Genomic DNA, 24,123 nt, shown 5'->3' with positions numbered 1-24,123 from the left:
CCTTTGTACTGCTTGGGGTGACACACACACATCGCCTGGGAGGATCATTGAATCATAGAATAGTTTGGGTTGGAAGGGACCTTCAAGATCATCCAGTTCCAACCCCTGCCACGGGCAGGGACATCCCACTGGATCCCAAGGTCCCCAACCTGGCCTTGAACACCTCCAGGGATGGGGTAGCCACAACTTCCTTTGGCAACCCATTCCAGTGTCTCACCGTTCTCATGGTGAAGAAATTGCTCCTAATGCCCAGTCTAAATCTGCCCCTCTCCTGTTTGAACCAGTTCCCCCTCGTCCTATCACCACAAGCCTAGAAGCTCTACACAACCAGGCTGAAGAGCTCTCATCCCAGCAATAACTACCAAGATACAGCACGACCTTGCGATCCGAGGTCCTTGAATAGGAGGTCATTTTCCTCTTCTGCCATTCTTCAGGCAGGTGCCCTCGGACAAAGTTGCTGTCCCTGGATAATCTGCCATGTCATCGGTGAATCTGGCCCTGAGATAAGTTTTTTTCCCACAGTCAGTCTGCCCTGTGTCCCTAGAAACTGGGATGGAGTCCTCTGAACCATCCTTGCCTCTGCAGATTCTGATCTGAGCATTTATGGCATTCCATGACCCTGGCAGAACTTTTTACCTGCATTTCTCTGGTCTTCGTCAGTGCTTCTGGAGTGCAGATCAGTCTGCCCAGAAAGGTGGTGGCTGCCCCATCCCTGGAAACACTCAAGGTCAGGTTGGATGAGGCTCTGAGCAACCTGATCTGGTTGAAGACGTCCCTGCTCACTGCAGGGGGTTGGACTGGATGACCATCACGGTCCTTTCCAATCCAAACCATTCTATGATACTATTAAATTAGGAAACGTTTCTCAGTCAGTTTTCCAGAACCACTTGGCTTTTGATTACTGTACTTTATCAATTTTTCTAAGATTTTTCTTTCATGATCCAATCTGCCAAAGAGCCTGCCTGTATCTTCTGCTGCTTTTGACCAAAACTTTATTACCCTCCATTTTTTTTTATAGTATTTGGGCAGGGCAGAGCAGTGCTTCTCTTTGCCCTCTGGAAGTGGAGGCTGTTAAACGTTTTTTCACAGTGCTGATACTGAAAAGTGGAGAAGTGTGCCTCTGAGAACCTCATGAGGTTCAACAAGGCCAAGTGTAAGGTCCTGCACCTGGGTTGGAACAATCCCTGTTCTCAGTACACAATGAGAGATGATGGGATTGAGAGCAGCCCTGCAGAGGACTTGGGATGCTGGTTGATGAGAAGCTCAACATGAGCTGTCAATGTACGCTCGCAGCCCAGAAACCACCCGTGTCCTGGGCTGCATCCAAAGCAGCGCGGCCAGCAGGGAGGGAGGGGATTCTGCCCCTCTGCTCCTCTCTTGTGAGACCTCATCTGGAGGATCGTGTCCAGTTCTGGAATCCTCAGTGTAAGAAGAAGATGGAGCTGTTGGGACAGGTCTAGAGGAAACTACAAAGATGATCAGAGGGCTGGAGCACTTTCCATATGAGGACAAGCTGAGAGAGTTGGGTTTGTTCAGCCTGGAGAGGAGAAGACTCTGAGGACATCTTATAGCGACCTTCCAGTACCTGAAGGGGCTACAGGAAAGCTGGGGAGGGACTATACATAAAGCCTTGTGGTGATAGGACAACAGGGAATGGGTGTAAACTGGAGAGGGGCAGATTTAGACTGGACATTAGGAAAAATTTCTTCCCCATGAGAGTGGGGAGACACTGGCCCAGGTTGCCCAGGGAAGGTGTGGCTGCCCCATCCGTGGAGGTGTTCAAGGCCAGGTTGGATGGGCCTTGGGTACCTGGTCCAGTGGGATGTCCCTGCCCATGGCAGGGGGGTTGGAACTGGATGATCTTTAAGGTCCCTTCCAACCCAAACTATTCTATGATTCTATGATTCCATGAAAAGAGCTGCAATTTCATAGTATCATAGAATGGTTTGGGTGGAAGGGACCTTAAAGATCATTGAGTTTCAATCCCCCTGCCATCGACAGGTTGCTCAAAGCCTCATCCAACCTGAACACTTCCCATTTCTAACAAGTGACCTTGTGCACACCCTGATGTGTTTCCCAACTTGACACCCAGCAAGCCGAGATCTGCGGTGTTCAGTCAGGAGGCTGGAATTGGGGGGTGTGCAGAGATTTCCTTTCTGTAATCTGACCATTCAGGCTCTACACAAAAACAACTTGATTTTTGAATATACACAAGTCCATCATCAGCTTTCTCCACGGCATGCTGAGTTTTCCTTCACAATCAGTCACCTCTTTGCTGCTGATTCCTCAAGAATTCTTACCAAATAGTGTGTGTGTCCTAAGCACAGAGGGTGCTTCAGGGATGCTCAGCCTTGGCAGCAGTGGGTTAACAGCTCAGGGCGTAGGTTTAAGGGTGATGCATCTTCAAGTGTTGTTTTTCTCTCTGTGTCCTATGTTCACAATATTAAAGACTTCCTTCCCCTTTGGCCCTGGAGGCTGCTCTGAAAGCTGGAAACCCAGAGGCTGTTTGAGCAAGGCCACTCTATCACCAGAATCGCCTTATCTCCAGCTCAAAGGAAATTCTGCTTGGCTGATGTCTTCCAGCTCCGGATGAAACGCCTCCCGCCTGCACAGGCGGAGATTTTCATAAGCGAGGGGCTGAGATGCTGCGAGACCTTCCCATAAACGGCGTCTGTGAAAATAATCAGGGCTTCTCATTTCACGCTGTCAGCGATTGCAGGGCCAAAGTCACCGCTGGGATCATGCGAGCACCACGGGACTTGTTTAAAGCCTTTAAGGGCAAGAGATTTCAAGACTTTGCTGCTTTGGAGAGAGGGGGCCGAGAGACTCAATAAACACTTATGTGGGGAGCAAGGTCTTGAAAATGAAATAGCAAATAAAATCCCAACAAATGAAATACGATAACAAGGAGTGAATTAAGCCACTAGAGAGTCTGGGCAGGTTGAATCACAGAATCACAGAATCACCAGGTTGGAAAGGACCCATTGGATCATGGAGTCCAACCATTCCTAACACTCCCTAAACCATGGCCCTCAGCACTTCATCCACCCGTTCCTTAAACACCTCCAGGGAAGGCGACTCCACCCCCTCCCTGGGCAGCTGTTCCAGTGCCCGATGACTCTTTCTGTGAAGAATTTTTTTCTGATATCCAACCTGAACCTCCCCTGACGGAGCTTCAGGCCATTCCCTCTTGTCCTGTCCCCTGTCACTTGGGAGAAGAGCCCAGCTCCCTCCTCTCCACAACCTCCTTTCAGGCAGTTGTGGAGAGCAATAAGGTCTCCCCTCAGCCTCCTCTTCTCCAGGCTAAACACCCCCAGCTCTCTCAGCCGCTCCTCGTCAGACGTTCTCCAGCCCCTCACCAGCTTCGTTGCTCTTCTCTGGACACACTCCAGAGCCTCAACATCCTTCTCGTGGTGAGGGGTCCAGAACTGAACACAGTATTCAAGGTGTGGTCTCACCAGTGCTGAGTACAGAGGGAGAATCCCCTCCCTGGCCCTGCTGGTGACCCCATTTCTGATCCAAGCCAAGATGTATGCATTCAAATGTCTTTGCATCACCTAAGGGCACGCCTCAGGGCACAGAGGTGTGCTTGACACTAAAAATAAACCACTTGGGAAGGCTCTGATAGCCTTCTCAGTGCTTCAGGTACCTTGAACTGAAAAAAAAAGGAAGAAAACACAAGAAGATAAAGCCTTGGCTAGCCGCCTCAGTGGCACATATCCTGATGAAGGCTTTGGCCAAGCAGGAGACAGTAGATACAGAACCAGTGTCCACCATGGTGGTACTGAGTTGTGTCCCCAGATGGGGCCTACAAAGATGCTACAAACAACATGAGAACCACATGCTTCTTCTTGTCTAATTCAACATATATTTACAGTCCCTAAACCGGTTGGTGGGATGGTACCGGCAGATACAGACAGCATCTTGTCTTTGCCATGCGCCAGTGAACAGTTGTCATCTGAGAAACATCCTGGGTGAGAACAGAAGCAGATGAAGCAGAAGCAAAGCTTCTATATGAGCATGGGAGAGTTGGGGTTGGTCAGCCTGGAGAAGAGAAGGCTCCAGGGAGACCTTAGAGCAGCTTCCAGTCCGGAAAGGGGCTCCAGGAAAACTGGGGAGGGGTTCTTGATCAGGGAGTGCAGGGACAGGATGATGGGGAATGGTTTTGAGCTGGAAAAGGGGAGACTGAGATGAGATCTTAGGAAGAAATTATTTGCTGTGAGGGTGGGGAGGTCCAGGTTGCCCAGGGGAGTGGTGGCTGCCCCATCCCTGGAGTTCCAGGCCAGGTTGGATGGGGCTTGGAGCCCCTGATCCAGGGGGAGGTGTCCCTGCCCATGGCAGGGGGTGGGACTGGATGGGCTTTGAGCTCCCTTCCAACCCAAACCATTCCATGAATCGATGATACTCTGAGACGCTGTTGTGAGAGAGTGAAAGCACATGGGAAAACCTGTCCTCCTGGTGAGATGTCTCATACAGGATGAGGCCATTAGACTTGCCTAGAAGAGCAATGAACATCTCCAGCTCCACCTGATAGAGAAGTGAGCAGGGAGCCGTCTTCTTCCAGGCTGGAAATTACAGTTTATATCCAACAATTTCACCCCTGTCACTTGGTTTCCTGAAAGCTGATGGTGGAAGAGTCAGGATTAGGGAGTGATAGAGTTTGTTTTCTTTTTCTAGATGACACTGTATATTTTCATTCTCTCCCTTTGGTTTTGTGTGTTTAGTTTAAAAGTTAGGACAAAAAGGCTTTGCTGAATTGGTTCCAAGTTAAAGCCCAAGAAAACAAGCATCACCCTCCAAGGCTGAGAGGTTCAGGGGGTCGTCAAAGCCAGTTTTGCTCGCACAGGAAATCCCATCATGTAATCTGTTGTTTGTGACTTTGGTGGAGGGAAAAATCCTTCTCAGCAAGGGAGCGCTGACATGTCAGAGAACGAAGCCCCAAGAGAAACAAAACACAGCAGCTGAGGAAATAGGGATTTTTTTAGGAATATTCAAAGCAGCGGAGATCCCTTTACGGGAACATCCAGGTTCTGTCCCTCCTTGGGAGAGCGAGCATCCAGGCTCTGTTCAAGCAATTTCTTTACAAATTAACACTTTTACAAGGAGCTCTCTGGCTGTTGTCACTTTGCACTGTATTTATGTTATCTCTGGGTAGTTAAAGGTGCTGACAGCTCCTTGTTTCAAGGTGTATTTTAGTTTCTGCTTGGAAAAAGAAGGGTTGTTTTTTTTTTAGCTTTATGGCAATTAGAAGTACATTCCTTTGCAAAATATCTACAGAAGAACAATTGAGGTGAGAAAGAAATGTCTTCCTGTAACTGGAAGGACCAGTTATATAGTTACATATCATGTAATGGTTTGGGTTGGAAGGGGCCTCAAAGAACATCCAGTCCCACCCCTTCCATACACCTCCCAATGGATCAGGGGCTCCAAGCTCCATCCAACCTGGCCTGGAACCCCTCCAGGGATGGGGCAGCCCCCACTGCTCTGGGCAAACTGCACCAGGGCCACCCATCCTCACAGGAAAACATTTCTTCCCAAGATCTAATCATTTCCAACCCATTTCTTTAACCTGTTCTTAAAAATCTGCTATGCTTCCACCCTTCCACTTTGCATGGTTTCCACTGAGAATTCTCCTCCAAACAGGGCTCAGCACTCAGTCTTAGACCCCCTCTGGAGTGATTTTATCTGAACTGTGCTTTACCTTGTTCACATACTATGTGAAACAGTGTCAAAAGCCATAAAACTGTATTTGTCGCCTCTTCTTGGAGTGCAGCAATCACAATATCACCGTCAAAGTAAATTACCTTAGCTTGGGACAGCCAGATCTTGCCAAATTAGCATTGCCTCTTACCCATTTTCTTCGTCGTCTTCTTTAGGTGCTGACAAACAGTGTAGTCAACCACTTGTTCCAGTGTTTCCCGCATCCCAACACCACATCATTCTGTCCTCATCTTCAGTCTCCTTTTTAAGACCAAGCTTTAGTGTGATTCTTGACCCAGCATCCCTAGGTTAGCGGATGCTCTCTCCTACCTGGTGAGTGAATTTAACCTTGCCCAGCTGACTTGGAAGTATATAATGAATCTAAGCACTTTCTAGCCTGTTCTTTCCATACTGTATTGAGTTTTCTCTTTACTACTCATATTAACTAGGACATTTATCTGTACAATCACCCTTTGAAGTTATACAGACGCGTTCCTACCTTCTTGGCATTTACCACTATTAGCTCCTTCTCTTGAGAGTGACTTGGATCTGCTCTTCCCTTTGTCTCCCCTCTCCCCCCACAGAAATTTCACTGTTCCTCACCATGGAAGTAATCTCCTCCCCAAGGAAGAATCGGAGGACTTGTAGAATCAGCTATGATTAATGAACTCAAACACTGTGTTCAGCAGCTTGAATACTATGGGTTGTGTTCAGTTTTGGGCCCCTCACTACAAGAAGGATTTTGAAGGGCTGGAGCACATCCAGAGAAGGGGAACAGAGTTGGGGAAAGAGAGTTTGGCTCAAAACTCTGCAAAGAAGCACTGCAATATTATCAGAATCTTAACACCACAACTTCTAATTATTTTTATGCCATGACAGTGGGACCACGCGTCTCTGGACCAGCAGCTGGCTGCTAAAATCAGAGCATCTGATTTTCTATCAGGTTCTGATGTTCAGTAGTTAACGACTCAGCACACACGAATCCTTTTGTACTTTTTCCTGTAGTCTGGATCTGGGATTCAGCCCCAGCTCTTTTGCCAAAGCTAGAGGCATTTGCTGCCTCCCTCGCAACCACAAACGTTCTCAACACAGGAGGCTGTCAGTCCTGGTCATCTTAGATGCAAGTCACAGTTCATCTGGGCAGCTCTGCTGTCCCACTCTCTCTGCTGACCTAAAACACGCTCCAGATCAGGAAAACCAGGAGATACACGTGCCCCTCATAGCCATAGACAAGAGATCCCAAATCCAGTGAGAGAAATAGAGGATTAGAGATACAGGTGATTCGGAACAAAGCAAGCTGGAACATTGTGTTCTCTGTCCCTGTCGGTCATTGCTGGTGAAAGGGCTAGAACCGGGTAGAGACTGAGGTTTCTGCAGCACCTCGGCTTAGGACAAGCACAGGATTTGGTCTTATTCCTGAGCTATTGCAGCCAGCTGCCTGCCCCACACATACTTCTCCCATCTCTTTATCAATCATTTCCAAAGAACAAACCAGGCACTCTTTTTGTGCCCCTATTACACCCCCATCTGCACCATCCTCAGTCCTCTCAAATGACACAACTGGCTCCTGGCCAGTCCCACCACTGGAAAAACCTATGCTCCACAAAGCTCCCAATCCTCACTGGGGTTAAAAACCATCGGAATTAAGAGACAGGAATTGCTCATAGCACAAAGGGGGCATCAGTCAGAGTCACTTTGGGCTTTTAGTGCCCGCGCTTGCAGCGTAGCTCTGCATCGTCCGGTCTTGAGAGACAGGATGAAGGGCAGAGCTCCTTGCTAAGAATGAGCTGGGTCAAAACGTGGAGTTAAGAGCTCTCTGGGTCTCAACTGCTCTGCACGCTCACAGCAGGGTTTGTGCTGCTCTCCACTGCCGAGCAGCCCCTGCTGCCCTGGAGTTTCCCAGCCGCACCGAGTAGCAAATATTCTGGGCTTATCACCGCATCAGAGCAGTTGGAAGACAGTTGAGTGTCTCTCTAAGTGCTGATAGAAGGGAAGGCTTTGCTCTGGGAGATAAGAAGCCCTCCCTGGGGAGCCACGGGAGTTCGTTGGTATCAGAATGTCTTCCAGCACTTTGCAGATGTACCCTTTGTACTTGTGAGATGGCAAGGCAGTCACGTAGCCAGCCAGCAGCAAGGGCTGGTTTTGAGGTCAGTTAACTGAACCCCTCACTATCATGTTTTTCTTTTCCCTAGAATTATTTTTCTCTCGTTGATTGAGCCTTTGCAGTGACCCCATCAGCTCTCCAAGATGTAAACAGACGGTTGAATCCTCATATTTTTGAAGGCAGATTAATTCAGGAGAAATAGGCTGAAGTACCTTCCTGAAGCACCTAAGATTTTGAAATGCCTAACAGCTCCGTTTTTCATCTCTCTGCGCTCGCTTGAGAATCCGGAGGTTACAGAAGACACAGTTTCTTAGCTTTCCCTGTCCATTCCAGGGGAAGCCAAGAGCATCGGAAGCGAAGCTATTCACTGCCACCTCCAGACAGAGCTCCCTGTCATCCCATGGCAGCAAATCCAGTCTGTGGTCCAGCGGATGCTCCCACGGCGGCAAAGCAGAATGTCTTGGCCACCTTAATCTGGAGGAATTCAACAGATCTAAGTTGCAGTACCAGGTAATTTGTGCAAGGGTAAGAATCAGGGCACACACAGAGAGGCTGCTCCCTGCTGTACATTCAAAGCATCTGAAAACAAGAAGGTCAAATATTTTGGTGGGGCAGAAACTGGTTTTACACAATGTTGTGCTCTCAGTTTCAGTATACATTATATAGAAAAAATATGTCCATTTTCCTTTTGAAACTTGCTATTGTGAAGAAGGGTGAATGTCCTCCAGGGGCAGCTCATGCTCTGAAAAGTCCTGTTCCGTTTTCCCTCCTTGATTACACCCAAGGGAAATCACTCGCTGCTTCTTCACAGGCTCGAGAGATGGCTCTCACAGCTCATCCCTGGAAATCCTCTGCCATCTGCTGGCAGAGAGCACAAAGGCAAAGGCTGTGGCTAAAAGCAATTGTTTTAATTTATGGGAGGAGAAAACAGGCATCTTTGAAGAATATAAGACCTTGTCTAGAAGAAACGTTACCTGTTTTGGTATGGGAAAGATACTGCAAACTTCTGCCTGGCTGCTAGCTTCTGAGCTGGAGGAGAACAGGCTTGAACACCTCCAGGAACAGGAGAACCATGACTTCCCTGGGCAACCTGGGCCAGGGCCTCCCCTCCATTGTAAAGAATTCCTTTGTAACGTCTAATCTAAGTCTTCCACCTTCCAATTTAAAGCCATTTCCCCTTGTCCTATCAGTCCAAACCCTTGTAAAAAAGCCCCTTCCCAGCTTTCCTGGAGCCCCTTTCAGCACTGGAAGCTGCTCTAAGGTCTCCATGCAGCCTTCTCTTCTCCAGGCTGATCAACCCCAAGTCTCTCAGCCTGGTCTTATATGGGATGTGCTCCAGCCCTTGGATCATCTTCATGGCCTTTGGAGTTTGGGATTTGAGGACAAGATTAATCTCCAAGGCATGAAGGGGTAAAGTACCACACTGGATCAAGCCCTCTCCATTCCAGAGAAAGCAGAAGAGGAACTTTAGGAAAGACAGGTGTTTTTTCCAGACTTGGGAAACATCTGGGCAAAAATCAACCATGATTTCCTTTCAATCAGCTCAAAGAATTCAATCAGCATTATTTGATGTAAAATAAGTGGTTTGGATCCAAGAATTATTGTCAAGCTATCTCCAAATCTATTTGTACTTTACTGCTCTGCATTTTATTGCATCTCTCTCGCTTTTCCTTCCCACTGTTTATCTTTCACAACACCAACCCTCGCCTGTACTTCCTGTTTGGAGGTGGGGTTCAGTTTTTGCATTTGCTGTTATTCTTGACTTCCATCCAAGCTTTGTATGGTATTAATAGCTATTTCAGGGCTGTCATCTTCCTCAAACCAGTCTTAATATTAGAAGGAGAAAGAGCCAAGAACCACTGCCAAGGCCTGAGGGACTTGAGCTCTGAATTTCTCCACCATCCTGCCAGCGCTGCCCACAGTCCAGCTCAGCCCTTGCCCCATGGAGTTCAAACACCCTTCCATCACCCATCTCATCCAAGGCAATGGAGAAGCAGCATGCGCAAGCCAAAGTAGAATAGAGAGGACACGCTTACATCAGGATTCAAGAATTAGAACTTAGTGGTAGTCTGATTAATGCCTCAGTCTGATCAGGATGCTGCAATCACTTACCATTCATCCAGTTACAGCAGTGCTAATAACTAATATCCAAATGACTATTTCTTTTAAAGGGTGTCAGTAATAGGAAAAAAAAAAATATAAACACAGTGGACAAAAGTATCTACCCCACTCTTCTAATGACAAATTCTCCCATCTTCCTTTGTGGCGCTGCAGTGACTCATCAGCATCCTGAGGGGATAAAACAATGTTGACGGATTCCTTTTTTCTTTGCTGGAAGTGATATGATAAGGCTGCTGGGTTTTTTTCCTTCTCAATTTAGGGTCTACTTGGGGCTATTTTTTTTTTTAATGTATTTCCTATTACTCTCTATACTTGAATCCTTGCGGACAGAGCTGCAATTCCATGTTACATCCAGAGATGCCTGTGGTTTATCTATATTTTTCCCCTCTTACCTCCAAAACTGGTTTCTGCCACTGCCAAACCGATGATCTTCAGTGCCCAGTAATGGAACTCTGATGAGTTGCTAACCACCCTGGGGCCATCTTCACTCCTTGACTGCACACTGACCCTCTGTCAGCGCTGCTCCCAAAGGAAGTACATCAGATTTATCACAGTCCCTGTACCTCAGTCACACAAAACCGTGCAAATTCAATTGCTAAGAATCAATTGGGTAACAGCCCCCTTATTGGTAGGCAGTTGCTGTGACAAACTAAACAAACTACAGCAAAGTTTCCAGCAGGCAAGGACAGATTCAGACAAAGCCACCTGACAAGGGCCAGGGCCAAGGTCTGATAGAGTCACATGGAGCCTTTGGCTTTTTAATGATAACAGCAATGACACAATTGCATTCTGTAGCACACTATCCTTCTTTTCTATCACCTTACGCTACTGCTTTCCAAAAACTTTAATGCCAACAATGTTCTTTTCAGTGGGCAAGTGGTCTCCATGGGCGAGATCAGGTCCTGCTGCTCTATGCATTGGGTTTCCTTTCTGGTTTCTCCAGACCCCAGTCCCATTTTGTGAAGGGAAGGCAGTAGCCTGTTTAATCAAACCCTGCCCAGAAGGAAATACTTTCTCTATTTAAGGATCAGTCAATAAATTAGACTCTGTACTGCCCTGTGTATCTGCTGCAGTGCGGGAGAGATGCAACCCAAGCCATTGCTGCTCAATGGCAACACGATACCCACAGCAAAAATCAGGTAAATGCACAGCATTCACTCCCAGGAACAGGGGCTTTGTGTTGACAACACTCCATACAACGTCCTTGTTCAGAACCAGAGAACAGTTAAGACTGAAAGAAGACTCTAGAGGTCCCCTTGTCCAAGCCCCTGCTGAAGAAGGGCCATCTAGAGCAGGTTGCCCAGAGAGGCTGTGGAGTCTCCATCCTTGGAGATACTCAAAAGCCATGTGGACATAGTCATGGGCAATCTCTGCCAGCGCTCTCTCATCCTCACCCTTAAAAGCAGAATTTCCTCTAGATAAAGGACATCCTGAGCCACAAAGGCTGTCAAGTCGTTAGTCTCTACTGGGGAAAGTTCACATAGAACATTGAAATTTACTGAACTACAGAGATCAGGACAGTTTTCCAGAGCTCAGCAGAAACAGTTACTTTATAAACTTTTTACATGCTCCACAAGTCTTTTCACACAGCACATCCCAGTCCTGGAAAGCGGAGATTCCCAACAGCAAGGGTGCTATTAAACTACCCTCATTCCCCCCACCAGTATGATCAGCTCTAGTAACTCATTGAGACAACCCAGGAATCCTTTAGGTTAGTATCTAAAGACAGTCCTCTACAAAATTTTCCCCTTGTAAACACAACATCAGGAAGTGTTTCATAAGAAGAAGTCCCAGTCCCTCAGGCAATTATTACACCAAGCACCATTGCGTCAGACCAATCCAACACTGCCATCCTCAGGATCAGAGCCTGCACAGCCACAACACCAGTCAAGGATTCCAGAGCCGTATGCTGTTGGAAACTGTGTGAAGAACCTATGGAGTGCTAAAAAAAAAAAACCAAACCACACTTCTACCCTTGCTCCACTTCATATGGGTAGAAGACCAGGTGCTACTGAAAAGTTTGAGGTCCTCTAACAGTAATTTTTTTTATTAGAACTTTGAATAAATCCTACTAGTTACTTGCTTTACCAATACTAAATTCAACACAGCAAGAGATAATAAACATACATTGCACAATGAAATACCATTAGAAGCCTCAGTTAAGCCGAATGATAATAGGAAAAAGATCTTATTACATAAGCTGCCAAGGGCCACAGAGACGATTTGCGTTTCTTGTACTCGTGCATATTGGTGTGCAAACGCTAGGATGACACTAACTCTCAGGTCCACTTCACTTCAGCACAGGAGAGGCAAAGAATCTGCCCTGATGCCCAAGCAGTGTTGTTGACTTGCTTTTACTCCCAAATCTAGTCAAAGAGAAGTAGAAAATATCAGGGTTGAATTTGCAATAGATGGGTCCAATACCCTCCCCTTTCCTAAGGGTCATACACCCAAATTTTACCCACCTCCCAAAGTGCCTCTCTCCCTGCCATAAGATGCTTGTTAACCATTATGCAGCTTGCACTGCTACTACAGCACTGATCAAGTGAGAGTCGACAGAGTAGTAAATCCAGGCTGCTCCCAGAACTGGGTCCAAAAGTCTATTTTTAGTTATCCTCAAACACCCAGATCACCTGCAGTCATTCTAATGTATCCGTAATAGCATAAATCGGCACTTACTTGGGGGTGGTTTTGCTGAAGGTAGACCGGACTCTCTGAGACAGGGAGCTAGAGGACTGCATCTTGGAGAGCTGGTGTTCTGGAGTAGTGAGCGGTCCAAGGATGCTGACTGTCAAAAAAGAGGCAGTGAAGTGAACAACATGAAGACAGCTGAAGCTTTCATTGCCATGCAAGGAACATGAGACATTCCCTAGCATCTGCCAAAAATACTAGACAAAAATGGTGTTTCCTGGCACATTTTTCCTCCCTGTTCCTCCATAAAGCATAAAGGAATGGCTAGCTCCAACAGTCTGACAAGCAGCTTTCGATTGAGGGTCATTATTTTTCATCCAGCAGCTACGCAGCTAATAGAGCAGAACCCAAGGGTTACCTTGAAAATCTGGTGTCTGTGGAGCAGAGTAAGCATTGACATTCTCAATTACATGCACTGGGTCAACATTTTCTTGCTCCACCATCATCAACTGGCTCCAGTAGTCCATAGGCAGCAGCAGAAGTCGCTCCACAACCTAGAGATACCCACAAGTAACTAATGTTACAAACCAGCACAGAGCTTTGACACACTGACATCAGAGAGGCATCGCCTCAGCTCCTTCCAGCAACACATTTGGATTTGTTAAATGGGATACATTCACACAAGCCAGTCCTTTTTGCTGACCTACCTTGGGCTGCCGCTTGGTGTCTTGCAGGAGTGTCATAGGGTCAGGATCGGGTACTGCATGAGCTACTATGGTGGGGCCAAAGACTTTGGCCAAGTTGGCAACATCCATTTTAGTCTCTGGGCTCCGAGCTACCCTGTGTTTAAAAAAAAAAAATAAGAAAGAGAGAATGTAGCTTCTCCCTTTCACTTGTCATACAACTCCCTTGTCACACACACCCACTTCAGCCACTGAATAAGTAGTTTCTTCCAGAATAAAAACTTTAAGCTCATAAGCAGTAATAAGAGGCAATTAGAGAAAGCATCAGTGGCAACATCCCCCTTTCAGACCTACCAGTTCCTTTGGAACATACCTCTGCAAGTGGACCATGAGGAAAGCCAGGGTGTCCCTATTCGCCTGAGGAAGTTCACCAAGAGCTTGGTACATCGCAGCGACACTGTTGTCCTCATCTGGGATTTCTGTGGGAAAAGAAGTATCTAGACCTCAAAGTGGTCCCAGAGGCACAGCTGTAATAGTCCCCTCACAGTAAGAGCTAGCCCAAGAAGCAATGAAGCCAGAAACTTCACATGTCATCATAATCACTTTGTATCCTGCTCAAGAACTAGAATTTGTTTCTTTCCTCTTCCAATACAATACAGCAGAAAAGAGATCTCCCCTGCACATCATTAACACTGCTGCAAGAACAAGGGCTCCACAGAGCACTGCAGTCTGCCACTTAATGTGACAGCTAAGCCTGTGGCCATCAAGACAGCAAGAGAGTTGGAGACGTCATTTAGCAACTCCTTACCTGCAGCTTCCATAAAAGTCTTGTTCAACCGGAAAGTGAGAAGGGGTTCTTTCAGGCTGCGTAGGAACTCCTTGAGAAGGCTGCAGATAGCATGGATATCGTCCACTTTGCTGAGCAAAGGAGTATTTTTTCCTCTAAGGAACTTTTCTTTCAGTTCCCTCACTGTCTTGTCACAGCCAGATATCCGGTAAAGGCCCGTCTGTTAACAGAAAGTTGCTTAGAGACAGAATATCAACTGCACTTACAAAGCTGATATTCTTCTACTCTCACTTTCTCTCCACACCTGAACACTCTACAGGCACTGCTGCTCGCTCAGACACCCACTGAGCAGCATTATACACACCATAAATAAGAGATACTTGGGTTAACATTTGTTTCCCTAGCACTGCAACCTATTTCATTAGCAGTTTCACACCTCATTTTCTTTTTACCTCATGCAGTCCTCGCTGCTCAATCTCATTAACACAGTGCACTATGATGGAGGGGATCATTGGAGGAGTAGAAGGGACGAAGTCCATCAAGGTCCCCTAAGAGGCAGAAGGAGAAAAAATAATAAAGATAGCCATCAAGGCAGTGAAAATACTTGGGAATTCTCAGCAAGATCTAAGCTTAAAGCACATTGTTTCTTCATCAGCCCAGAGAAGAGCAACGGTACATCCATCAGCACAGTGCTGCAGGATTGCTTACCCAGAGCTGCCACGTTCGCAACTCAACACCCTCACAACATTGCATCGCTACCACCCACTACCCTGGTTACTGAATGATACATTAGGAAGCTCGTTTGTGTGTTATTATGCAGTGCTGAGCAACAAGAGCTCTTCTGTCAAAGGCAGATTTGCTGGAGTCTAAGCGAACCAAACATTAGCCTGTATCTGTTGGCAGCTGTATTGCCCCAAACCTCACGCCCCAGACTCACCTCTCCAACCCTGACAGGAGTCCCTGTCAAGGTGGGGATACAGGGAAGAGGACAGCGTTCCCGGCACTCTGGATGAGTGACCACACGGCAGTCTCTACACTTCAGAGAGATTTTTCCAAACTTGACTCTCTTTCCACATGGAACACACGATTCTGGCTTGATAACCTAATGATCCAGAGCACGTGGATGAGAAGAGATTAGTGCAATAACAGAGCAGGACTTAAACTGCATAATCAAATAGGATAGCCCGTTCCCCGACTCGTGCAGGTAAGCAGTACAGTTAATATTGACCTGAGACTTAATGGCTGGTAGCCTCTTACCAGCACCTTGATATCACACACATTTTAAAATGGAAGGAGACACTTTTCCAAGTTCTTCCTGCCTGTAGACCTACCGTCTTTGAAACAAAGTCATGCAGCCTCACTCCCCCATTGTTCTTCGGTGTGCTAGGGACATCAGACTCCGATTTGGACTCCAGCTGCTTACTGCCTATGCTTGACTCGCTGCTCCAAGCCTGCAAGGGACCTGAAAGACAAGAGAGGAGTGTTAACTGAATAGAATCACCCCCCTCGCTGCATAAGCTTTCCTATAATGCAAGTGCATTATAAACCACAAGCAGCTGCTGCGGGCCTGGAGGGAGGCAAATGAAACAGTTCAGGATAGCCTCTAGCATGCAAAGTAGTTGTTTCAGGACTAGGACAAACAGAGACATGACACCTACCACTCTTTCTCTGGCTTCTCAGACTATAAGGCACAGTCTGGATGGTAGAGATGGCTTCAATTGGGCCACCATCATTGGGGACCATGAGAGTTGTCTTTGCTACTATGGATTCATTTCCCTGTAATACGAAATATGTGGTTAGTGACAGCAATACTATCAGGACACAGCATTTCCTAGTTTGTTGGCCCTAGAAAAAGGTGGGCAATATGACCAACTAGTTTGAACGCACACAAACCCAGCTGGAATCACCATACCTGGTCCACTGTAGAGCCAATTGATCTGGTTTTCTTCTGAGGACCTGGTGGGCCTTCAATGAACTGCCTGGAAGACCGCTGAAAAGATACAGAGTATTTTTGCCTATAAGTCAGGTAAGCCATTATCTTGGTGTAATGCTAGTCCAGTATAACTAGGACTGAACAACTATTCACACATAGCACAGATGCATCAAGTTCTTCCACGGTACCTGTTCTTCATAGCAACCTTGAAGATTATCAGGAGGCCACAATATACTTCTTTTTCAAATATTTTTTCTAGCCAGCTTTTGTAATCCAATTTTCCAGCACGTGGGGACAGCTTGCTCCTGCACTGCCAGGATTTCCTTCTTGAAGAGTACCCAGCCCTTTTGGGCTCCCTTACCCTTACAGACTGTCTCCCATGGGACTTTATCAACCAGCCTTCTGAACAGCCCGAAGTCTGCCTGCCCTCTGGAAGTTTAATGTGACTAACCCCCTTCCACACCTCACCTAGAGCTAACGGCTACCCCACCATCTCTCCTACCTTTCCTGTCCTGCCTGAAGAGTTTATATCCCACCATAGCAGCACTCCAGGTTATAAGAGTCATCCCACCACGTTTCTGTGATGGCAATTACATCATAGTCTCCGTGACCTACAATAGCATCCAATTCCTCTTGTTTATTGCCATTCCCCACTTTTTTTCTCCTCAGTCTTACAGTTAGTGGAAGGGTAGTTCTCAACTGTGCTTGCTCTGGCTGCCTGCTTAGTTTGTGAGATGGAGTATAGGGTGTTGCTCCAATGGTCTATCTCCCTCTCACACTCCCTAAGAGTCCTGAAGCACATCCATCTCAAGTTTGATTGCGATTGGTGGCTCAGCCATCGTTACAGGTGGCTGCAAGATGACAGATGGTGACATTGTGTCAGCTCAGGCTAACAATGGAATCTATTTGAAGAGGAAGAATTGAACATACCCGCTTCCCTCTCCTTTTCAGCCTGACAGCTTTCACCACAGAGGAATCCCAGTCCTGTGGGAAATACAGAACACTGGTTAGCTCAGTGTAAATACCATACAGCCTCTGGGCAGGACTTTCATTAAGTTTTAGCCAATAGCACACCAGAGAAATGAAAGTCAGCTCTACCAGTTTAATACCACAGTAATCTAAATACAAGGGGCCCCTAGAGATTACCCCACACCCTGAAGGTTTTACAGCAGTAGAAAACTTTAGAACTTGGAGTTACATTACCAGTGACTCATCGGTCTTGTCAAAGCTGATGTCCGACAGAATTGAGCCAGATTCATCTATCGTGGACAGCCTAAAAAATCAAAAATTAGAAGTAGTTAACTAAGTCACTTTGGCTTTCAGTCAACAATGACTTCCAGAACAATCTTACAGACTCAGAGGAGCTATATTTCAAACTGGAATACAAAGCAAGACTCCATAAGAGATCCTGCACCCATCTTAGAGTTACAAGGCTGGATTTATGTGTGACACTGATGTTGCGCAGATACATGTTGCACAGACATACGATACCTACTTTTTTCTGCCTGGGCCCTCTACAGAAACCCGTGGCCTGTTGAGAAAAGCTAGGGCAGACTTCTGCTCTTCACTTAACTGAATGCTCCCAGATGCATCACACATGAGCAGCTCTCGAATCAGTTGTATTTGCCGCTCCTGTAAAGGTAGATAATATCAGGAGCTGCCACAGAATAAACTGTGTTTAATTACTGTGCGAAGCACTCTGAAGGGTTTGAGATACCACACAGATATGCTGTCAGAGCTTGAGTCAGTGCTGCAAAGCACCATGCTCTGACAAGCAATGGCAGTTCAGCTCCAAACAGCAGCCAGTCCCCTTTTTCCAGAGCAAAGCAAAAGGCTACTACAAGGAGCCAAGCCAATTTGTTGTTGTTCTTTCCTCTGCAGGAAAAGAGCTATCACAAGCACCAGTCCTTATTTTCCATAGATCAATGCAGTTTAATCACCTTGTCTCCGCACTCTAAAGAGCTAACTGGTAATAACAGAATTACTCACCAGCTTTTCACAGTCCATTTCAGCTTTTTGCCTTCGTTTGATCTCCACATCCACTTGATTGCGAGCATGTTTCAGCTTCACATCCAAAGCACTACGCTCAGCTTCTGCTTTCATGAGGAGATCTTTGTACCTGTCAAGCTCATGCTCCGCTTTCTGCAATTTTCTGCGATACTCTTCAAAGTTCTTCGCTAACTGAATAAACTCTGGAGAGAGGACATATACATCTTTAGCTACTCAGGCAAGCGGAAGAGATGCAGCATTCCCTCTTTTTGCTGACGGGAGGTATCTATTAATGAAACCTCCTCCTGACTGAAGAGCGGAGAAGCCAGCCTTTCAGCAAACCCATCCACACTCTAGATGTTCAATAGATCTTGCTGCTTTTCAGGCCAGGCCCTTTGTGTCAGTACCAACCAGAAGACCTAGAACACGAGACACTGCATGGATGAATTCACAGAACAGGGATGTGGCATCCACTGCTTCTCTGGGCAGTCTGTGCCCATGCCTCACCACCCTTAACAGTACAAAATTTCTTCCCAATATCTAATCTAAATCTCCCCTCTTTCAGCTTAAAACCATTACCCCTTATCTTATCAAGCAAGTCAGCTTGCTACAAGCAGAATGTGGCCCTGCGTAGAAGCACAGCCTGTGACTTCGTATTTCTTGACAATGAAGTCAGACTACCTCCAGTAGTCTTATTATCCATAACATCATCAGTAGATTCTTCAATAACAGCTAATAATGTTTGGTGGCATGTTTGTATTCTTATTGCAAACACAGCACAACCCACTTCAGAAACAGAACTTACGGCATTCATTTCCTTCACTTAAAACTTCAACCTGACGCATAAGCTGATCACACAGACGCCGTAAGCTCAGCATCGTGGCCTCCATCTTCCTGCCAAGAAACCAGAGCTAAATAAACAATCCAGCCCTTTCTTGCCACAGTCAAACAGAAAATGAGTTACCAGACCAAAAAAAGAGAATCAGCTTCAGAATTAATAACTTTTTTTAAGGAGAGTTTTAGAAGCTGTACAAACAAAAATACATTACGAGCTATGTTGCAGTGTGCTCAGGTGGGCAAGGAGGGCAATGGCATCCTGGCTGTACCAGAAACAGCGTGGTCAGCAAGAGCATAGAAGCCCTCTTGCCCTATACTCAGCATTGGTGAGGCCACACCTTGAATTCTGGGTTGGTTTGGGCCCCTCATTACAAAAGGAGACATTGAGGGGCTGAAGTGCATCCAGAGATGGGGAGTGAGGCTGGTGAAGGGGCTAGAGAACAAGTTTTATGAAGAGCAGCTGAGGGACCAGGGGCTGTTTAGCCTGGGGGAGGCTGAGGGGTGACCTCATCACTGTCTACAGCTACCAGAAAGGAGGTTGTAGCAAGGTGGGTGTTGGTGTGTTCTCCCAAGTGAGAGGTGATAGGACAAGAGGAAATGGCCTCAAGTTGCACCAGGGGAGGGTCAGATTAGGTATCAGGAAAAGTTTCTTTCCTGAAAGGGTTCTTGGGCACTGGCTGCCCAGGGCAGTGGCTGAGTCACCATCCCTGGAGGGGTTCAAAAGACAGATGCTTGGGAACCTGATTTTGTAGTACACAGGTACAGTTGGACTAAATGAGCTCAAAGGCCTTTCTAACCAAAGAATTCTGTTTTAAGGAGATATATGCACCTAAATTCTTCCTTAGGGAATGAAGGTCCTCACCCCTCCACACTTTATGGATAACAGAGCAACAGAAAGGCAGCACAACTTCCCACCTTATTGCTTCAAATAACTTCCAGGATATTACAGCAGCTCAGAACCTGAGGCAAGATAAGGGATCCCAAACTCTTTTCCTGCTGGAAGGCTGCAGAACACAGCTCATGCCCAGTCTACAAATGAATTGGTACTATATAGGCCACTAAAAATCTGCAAGTTTTCAGAGCTTCACAAGATAAAAATAGGAGCAACGTTCTGGGGAATTTTAATAGTTCTAAATTTAGCTCCATTTTAAGTTACGGCTCCTACTGCAAATAGCTGCTAAAATTCAGGCAGTCAGCACATTTTCCTCAAACAGCAGCAACAACAGCATAAACAGAAGCAATGAAGAGGAAAGGCTCCAGCTTAGCAACACAGAAATTACTCCACTAAGGCAAGAGGTTGCTGAGGCACACAGGGCAGTCCTGACTAATGAATCTGCACTTAGAAGTGGGAGCAGACAAAGTTGGGAGAGGCGCCAGGTGGGAAAACAACCCACTCAATGGTTCGCAATTCACCGTGGAGGGCTTTGAAGCACTCAGACTCATATATAACCCTGGAGCGCAGCTCAGGCTGGGTTCCACCTGGCTGGAGAGCAGCTCTGTGGAGAAAGACCTAGGGGTCTTGGTGGACAACAGGCTCAACATGCGGTGTGCTGCAGCAACAAAGGTGGTCAACAGGAAGGGCATCACCAGGCCCTCTCGATAAAAATAAATAAAAATAAAAGGCCATTATCCCACTGTACTCAGCACTTGTCAGGCTGCGCCTGGAGTGCTGCATCCAGCTTTGGTCCCTGCCATACAAAAAAAAACGTGAACAGCCTGGAGAGGGTCCAGAAAAAGGCCACTAAGATGATTAGAGGGTTGGGAAACCTTCCATACAAAGCAAAGCTGAGATAACCGGGTTTGTTCAGCCTTCAGAGAAGGTTTAGGGAAGACCTCATTACCATGTCCCAGTAGATAAAAAGTATCTGCTAAGAGGACGGAGACTCCCTTTTTATAAGGGGTCACACAGAAGAACCAGGGGGTGATGGGGTAAATTGCTCCTAGGGAGATTTTGATCTCACATGAATTATAGATCACCTAAAACAGTTGGACCAGGTGACCCTTGGGGTCCCTTCCAACCTGGCATTCGATGTTTCTACGACGTCGTGGGGCTTTCTCCTACAAGGTGCAGCAAGGCTCTCTGCTAAAAGGCTTCCTCTGCTTAATTCAAGACGAGGTGTGCTTCACCAGCTTCGTGCCTTAATTAATCGCTGTGATCAACCCAACTGGAGGGCAGAGGGAAGGGAAGGAAGCAAGGAAAGAGACCCCTGAGCAAACCAGCGCCAGGAGGCATCTCCCCTCAGCCGAGGGGGGACCCCAGAGGCTCAGGATCCCTTCAAGCCCAGGCTGGGGTGGCAAGAGAGCCCTGGGGCCTAGTAGCCCCACGGGTCTGGTGGCAAAACAGAGAATAAATGGTTAACCAACAGAGGTATTCTTCAAAACCAGGACACGTTATGGGAAATACCCGGTGCCCAGACAGAAGCTGGGGAGCTGCGCTTCAGCGAGACAAGGGCTGACCGATTCTGTGGCTTGAAACGCAGCCAACTCAGCTAAGGTGAAGAGTGGACTTATGATAATGGCATAATGGAAATAATTGTAATAGTGGCGCCCTTTTAGCGACCTAGTTGTAATCGCCTAGCCCACCTTAATGAGTATGTATATCTTTACACTATAAGCAGCTGCTTGTTAGATAATACGCTGTGCAAGCCAGGAGAAAAAAATCCGCTTTACATCTCAGCTGGCGATAAAACATGCCGGATTTATAACTCCCCGGAGTTGTGGGGTGTTTCCCCGCGTCAGTCGGCGAGTCCTGGTCCCCACCGCTCGCCCTCAGCCTCGGGCCCCGGAGCCCGGTCCCCTCCCGGCCCTCGGGGGCCCCGGAGCCCGGTCCCCTCCCGGCCCTCGGGGCCCCCGGAGCCCGGTCCCCTCCCGGCCCTCGGGGCCCCGTCCCCTCCGATCTCCGAGGCCCGGTCCCTTCTCGCCCGCGCACTCACCTCAGCTGCCGGCCCAGCACGACCTCCAGGTCTAACCGCCCCGCACTCCTGTTTGAATCCCCGCTGACAGCCAATCGCAACGCACTGCCCCACCCTTCCCGGCTTCTCATTGGCTGTCTTCCGTTGAGCAGCTGAAGCCAACCCGGCGGCCATGTCTGCTGAGGGCGTGGCTTCTGTGCTCCGCTCCCAGGAGCGAGGGCGGGTGGCGGGCCCGAACGGCTGCGCGCTGAAGCCAGCCAGGCGTCATTTTTACTGTGGGATGCTGGGTGCGTCCCGCGTTGCTTAGCAATGGAGCAGGCTGGTGACGCCGGCCCGCGAAACTGAAGGCCGGCTGCTTCTCTTGAGGGCCCGAGCGCAGCCACGGGCACCAGAGGGGCTGTTTTGGGGAGAAAAAGACTTCTTTCAGGCTGCCCCGCTGTGATTTTAAGCGATGCCATTGGCACGAGTGGGCCTCAGCCCTCTGCACTCTGAGGTGGAATGCCTGCATGAGGAGCTGGATGCAGCCCATCGCTGGTCCAGGGCATCAGTCCACACCAGGAAGGTGCTTATTGAGTGCTCTCTCTTGAGGACATGTGAGACGTACTCTGAAGGAAGTTTACGAGGAAGTTTAAATCCTAGCTGCCAGGAGCGGTGGCACTCGTTAGCTGTTGCTAGGATTTTTGGAATGAGACCAGAACCAGATAGCCTGTAAATCAGGATTGGTGCTGTGAAAGTGAGAGCTCTGGGTTATCACAACATGAGGGAAAGCAATTGCACAGCAACGAAGGAGAAAACTCCTGTGTGTTAGCAGGATTCGATCTTGACTAAGGTTATATTGCAGATGACACCAAGCTGAGTGATGCAGTTGCTGCAGTGGAAGGACAGGATGGCATCCAGAGGGACCTGGACAGCTGGAGAAGTGGGGCTGGGAGAACCCTCATGAGGTTCAACAAGGCCAGGTGCAAGGTCCTGCACCTGGGTCGGGGCAATCCCCATTTTCAGTAGATGATGGGGGATGATGGGGTTGAGAGCAGCCCTGCCGAGAAGGACTTGGGATGCTGGTTGATGAGAAGCTCGACATGAGCTGGCAACATGTGTGCTCGCAGCCCAGAAACCAACCGTGTCTTGGGCTGCATCCGAAGCAGTGTGGCCAGCAGGGAGGGAGGGGATTCTGCCCCTCTGTTCCTCTCTTGTGAGACCTCATCTGGAATACTGTGTCCAGTTCTGGAATCCTCAACATAAGGAGGAGATGGAGCTGTTGGAATGGGTCCAGAGGAGGCCACAAGGATGATCTGAGGGCTGGAGCTCCTCCAGTACAAGGATGGGCTGAGAGAGTTGGGCTTGTTCAGCCTGGAGAAGAGAAGGCTCTGAGGAGACCTTATAGCAACCTTCCAGTACCTGAAGGGACTCCAGGAAAGCTGGGGAGAGGCCGTTCATAAAGGCTTGAGGGGATAGGACGAGGGGGAATGGGGATAAACTGGAGAGGGGCAGATTTAGACTGGACATAGGGAAGAACTTCTTCCCCATGAGAGTGGAGAGACACTGGAACATGTTGCCCAGGGAGGCTGTGACTGCCCCATCCCTGGAGGTGTTCAAGGCCAGGTTGGATGGGCCTTGGGCAGCCTGAGCCAGTGGGATGTCTCTGCCCATGGATTGGAACTGGATGATCTTTAAGGTCCCTTCCAACTCGAACTATTATATGATTCTGTGATTCTATGATTCTAAGTTGCTGCACCTACGTTGACCAATCATGAAAGGTGACAAAAGATACAGATGAAATCTGGAAAGAAGGCAAGGTTTTACATGAAGCAGCACCTCTTTTGGTTTTACTGAACTTTGGGAAAAGCTTACCTCTTGGTTACCTGACTTTGCTTGGCTTAGACAATTGTTTGCTTTGATAGTTGCTTGCATGATTTTAGGACTTTTATTGTATTTTATGTTTAAACATTTTATATGTTGTACTAGAGGGACTATTAAGGATTACGAACAATGGGAAAAACATCAGCTTCGCCAGAAAATAGGATCGGAAAAATACTTTAAGAAGAGCCTCATACAGAAAGCACCCTTTAAATAGGTAAAAGAATTTACTAATAGGCTAGGAAAGGGGGGACTTGAAACAGGGAATAAAAGGGTTAACCCACGGAGGCATTTGGTAACAAGAATTGAAGGCATTCTTAAAAATAAGGACACAGTTATCAGGAACAGGGAGCCCAGACAGAAGTTGTGAAGTGTGTTTCTGCGTCGCCCTATTTTAAGCCATGTACGAGTCTTACAATTGCGGACATTTAATATGTCATCCAATAAAACCCAAACCCAAACCCAACAATTACAAGAAGCAGACTCGCATCATCATAAAATAACAAGCGCGTTTTAATCTTCGAAATCTGAAACAAAACAGCGGGTAATTGAAGAATGGATATTAGCAA

General features: G+C 47.5%; 1 protein-coding gene across 2 annotated transcripts; it reads right to left on the bottom strand.

The window, feature by feature from the left end:
- Nucleotides 1-11,526: 11,526 nt before the first annotated feature.
- Nucleotides 11,527-21,777, bottom strand: RACGAP1 (Rac GTPase activating protein 1). 2 transcript variants are annotated; one of them, XM_054051479.1, is made up of 17 exons: nt 21,719-21,777; nt 18,754-18,842; nt 17,949-18,151; nt 17,455-17,591; nt 17,163-17,232; nt 16,890-16,943; nt 15,939-16,016; nt 15,685-15,802; nt 15,358-15,488; nt 14,964-15,128; nt 14,479-14,574; nt 14,048-14,246; nt 13,613-13,718; nt 13,264-13,396; nt 12,975-13,110; nt 12,605-12,713; nt 11,527-12,291 (listed from the first exon to the last, which is right to left on the bottom strand). In XM_054051479.1, the coding sequence occupies exons 2-17, from the start codon at nt 18,836-18,838 to the stop codon at nt 12,216-12,218; spliced, it is 1,896 nt and encodes a 631-aa protein (XP_053907454.1). In that variant the 5' UTR covers nt 18,839-18,842; nt 21,719-21,777; the 3' UTR covers nt 11,527-12,215. The 2 variants fall into 2 exon arrangements, with proteins under 2 accessions (XP_053907454.1, XP_053907455.1); XM_054051480.1 differs by having other exon boundaries at nt 18,754-18,838; nt 21,719-21,747.
- Nucleotides 21,778-24,123: the final 2,346 nt, after the last annotated feature.

This window comes from Cuculus canorus, chromosome 29, assembly GCF_017976375.1.
Source record: "Cuculus canorus isolate bCucCan1 chromosome 29, bCucCan1.pri, whole genome shotgun sequence".
NCBI lineage: Eukaryota > Metazoa > Chordata > Aves > Cuculiformes > Cuculidae > Cuculus > Cuculus canorus.
The sequence above is the reverse complement of the archived record's forward strand: the minus strand, read 5'-3'. Positions and strand labels throughout refer to the sequence as shown.

Bases quoted from the DNA above. Each gene is read 5' to 3' on its own strand.
- RACGAP1 (XM_054051479.1), bottom strand. From the start codon at position 18,838: ATGGAGGCCACGATGCTGAGCTTACGGCGTCTGTGTGATCAGCTTATG. The intron at 17,233-17,454 runs GTAGGTATCGTA...TTGATTTTTTAG, and splicing joins GAGGGCCCAGGCAGAAAAAA to GCTGTCCACGATAGATGAAT. The intron at 13,719-14,047 runs GTAAGGAGTTGC...CTTTTCCCACAG, and splicing joins GACTTTTATGGAAGCTGCAG to AAATCCCAGATGAGGACAAC.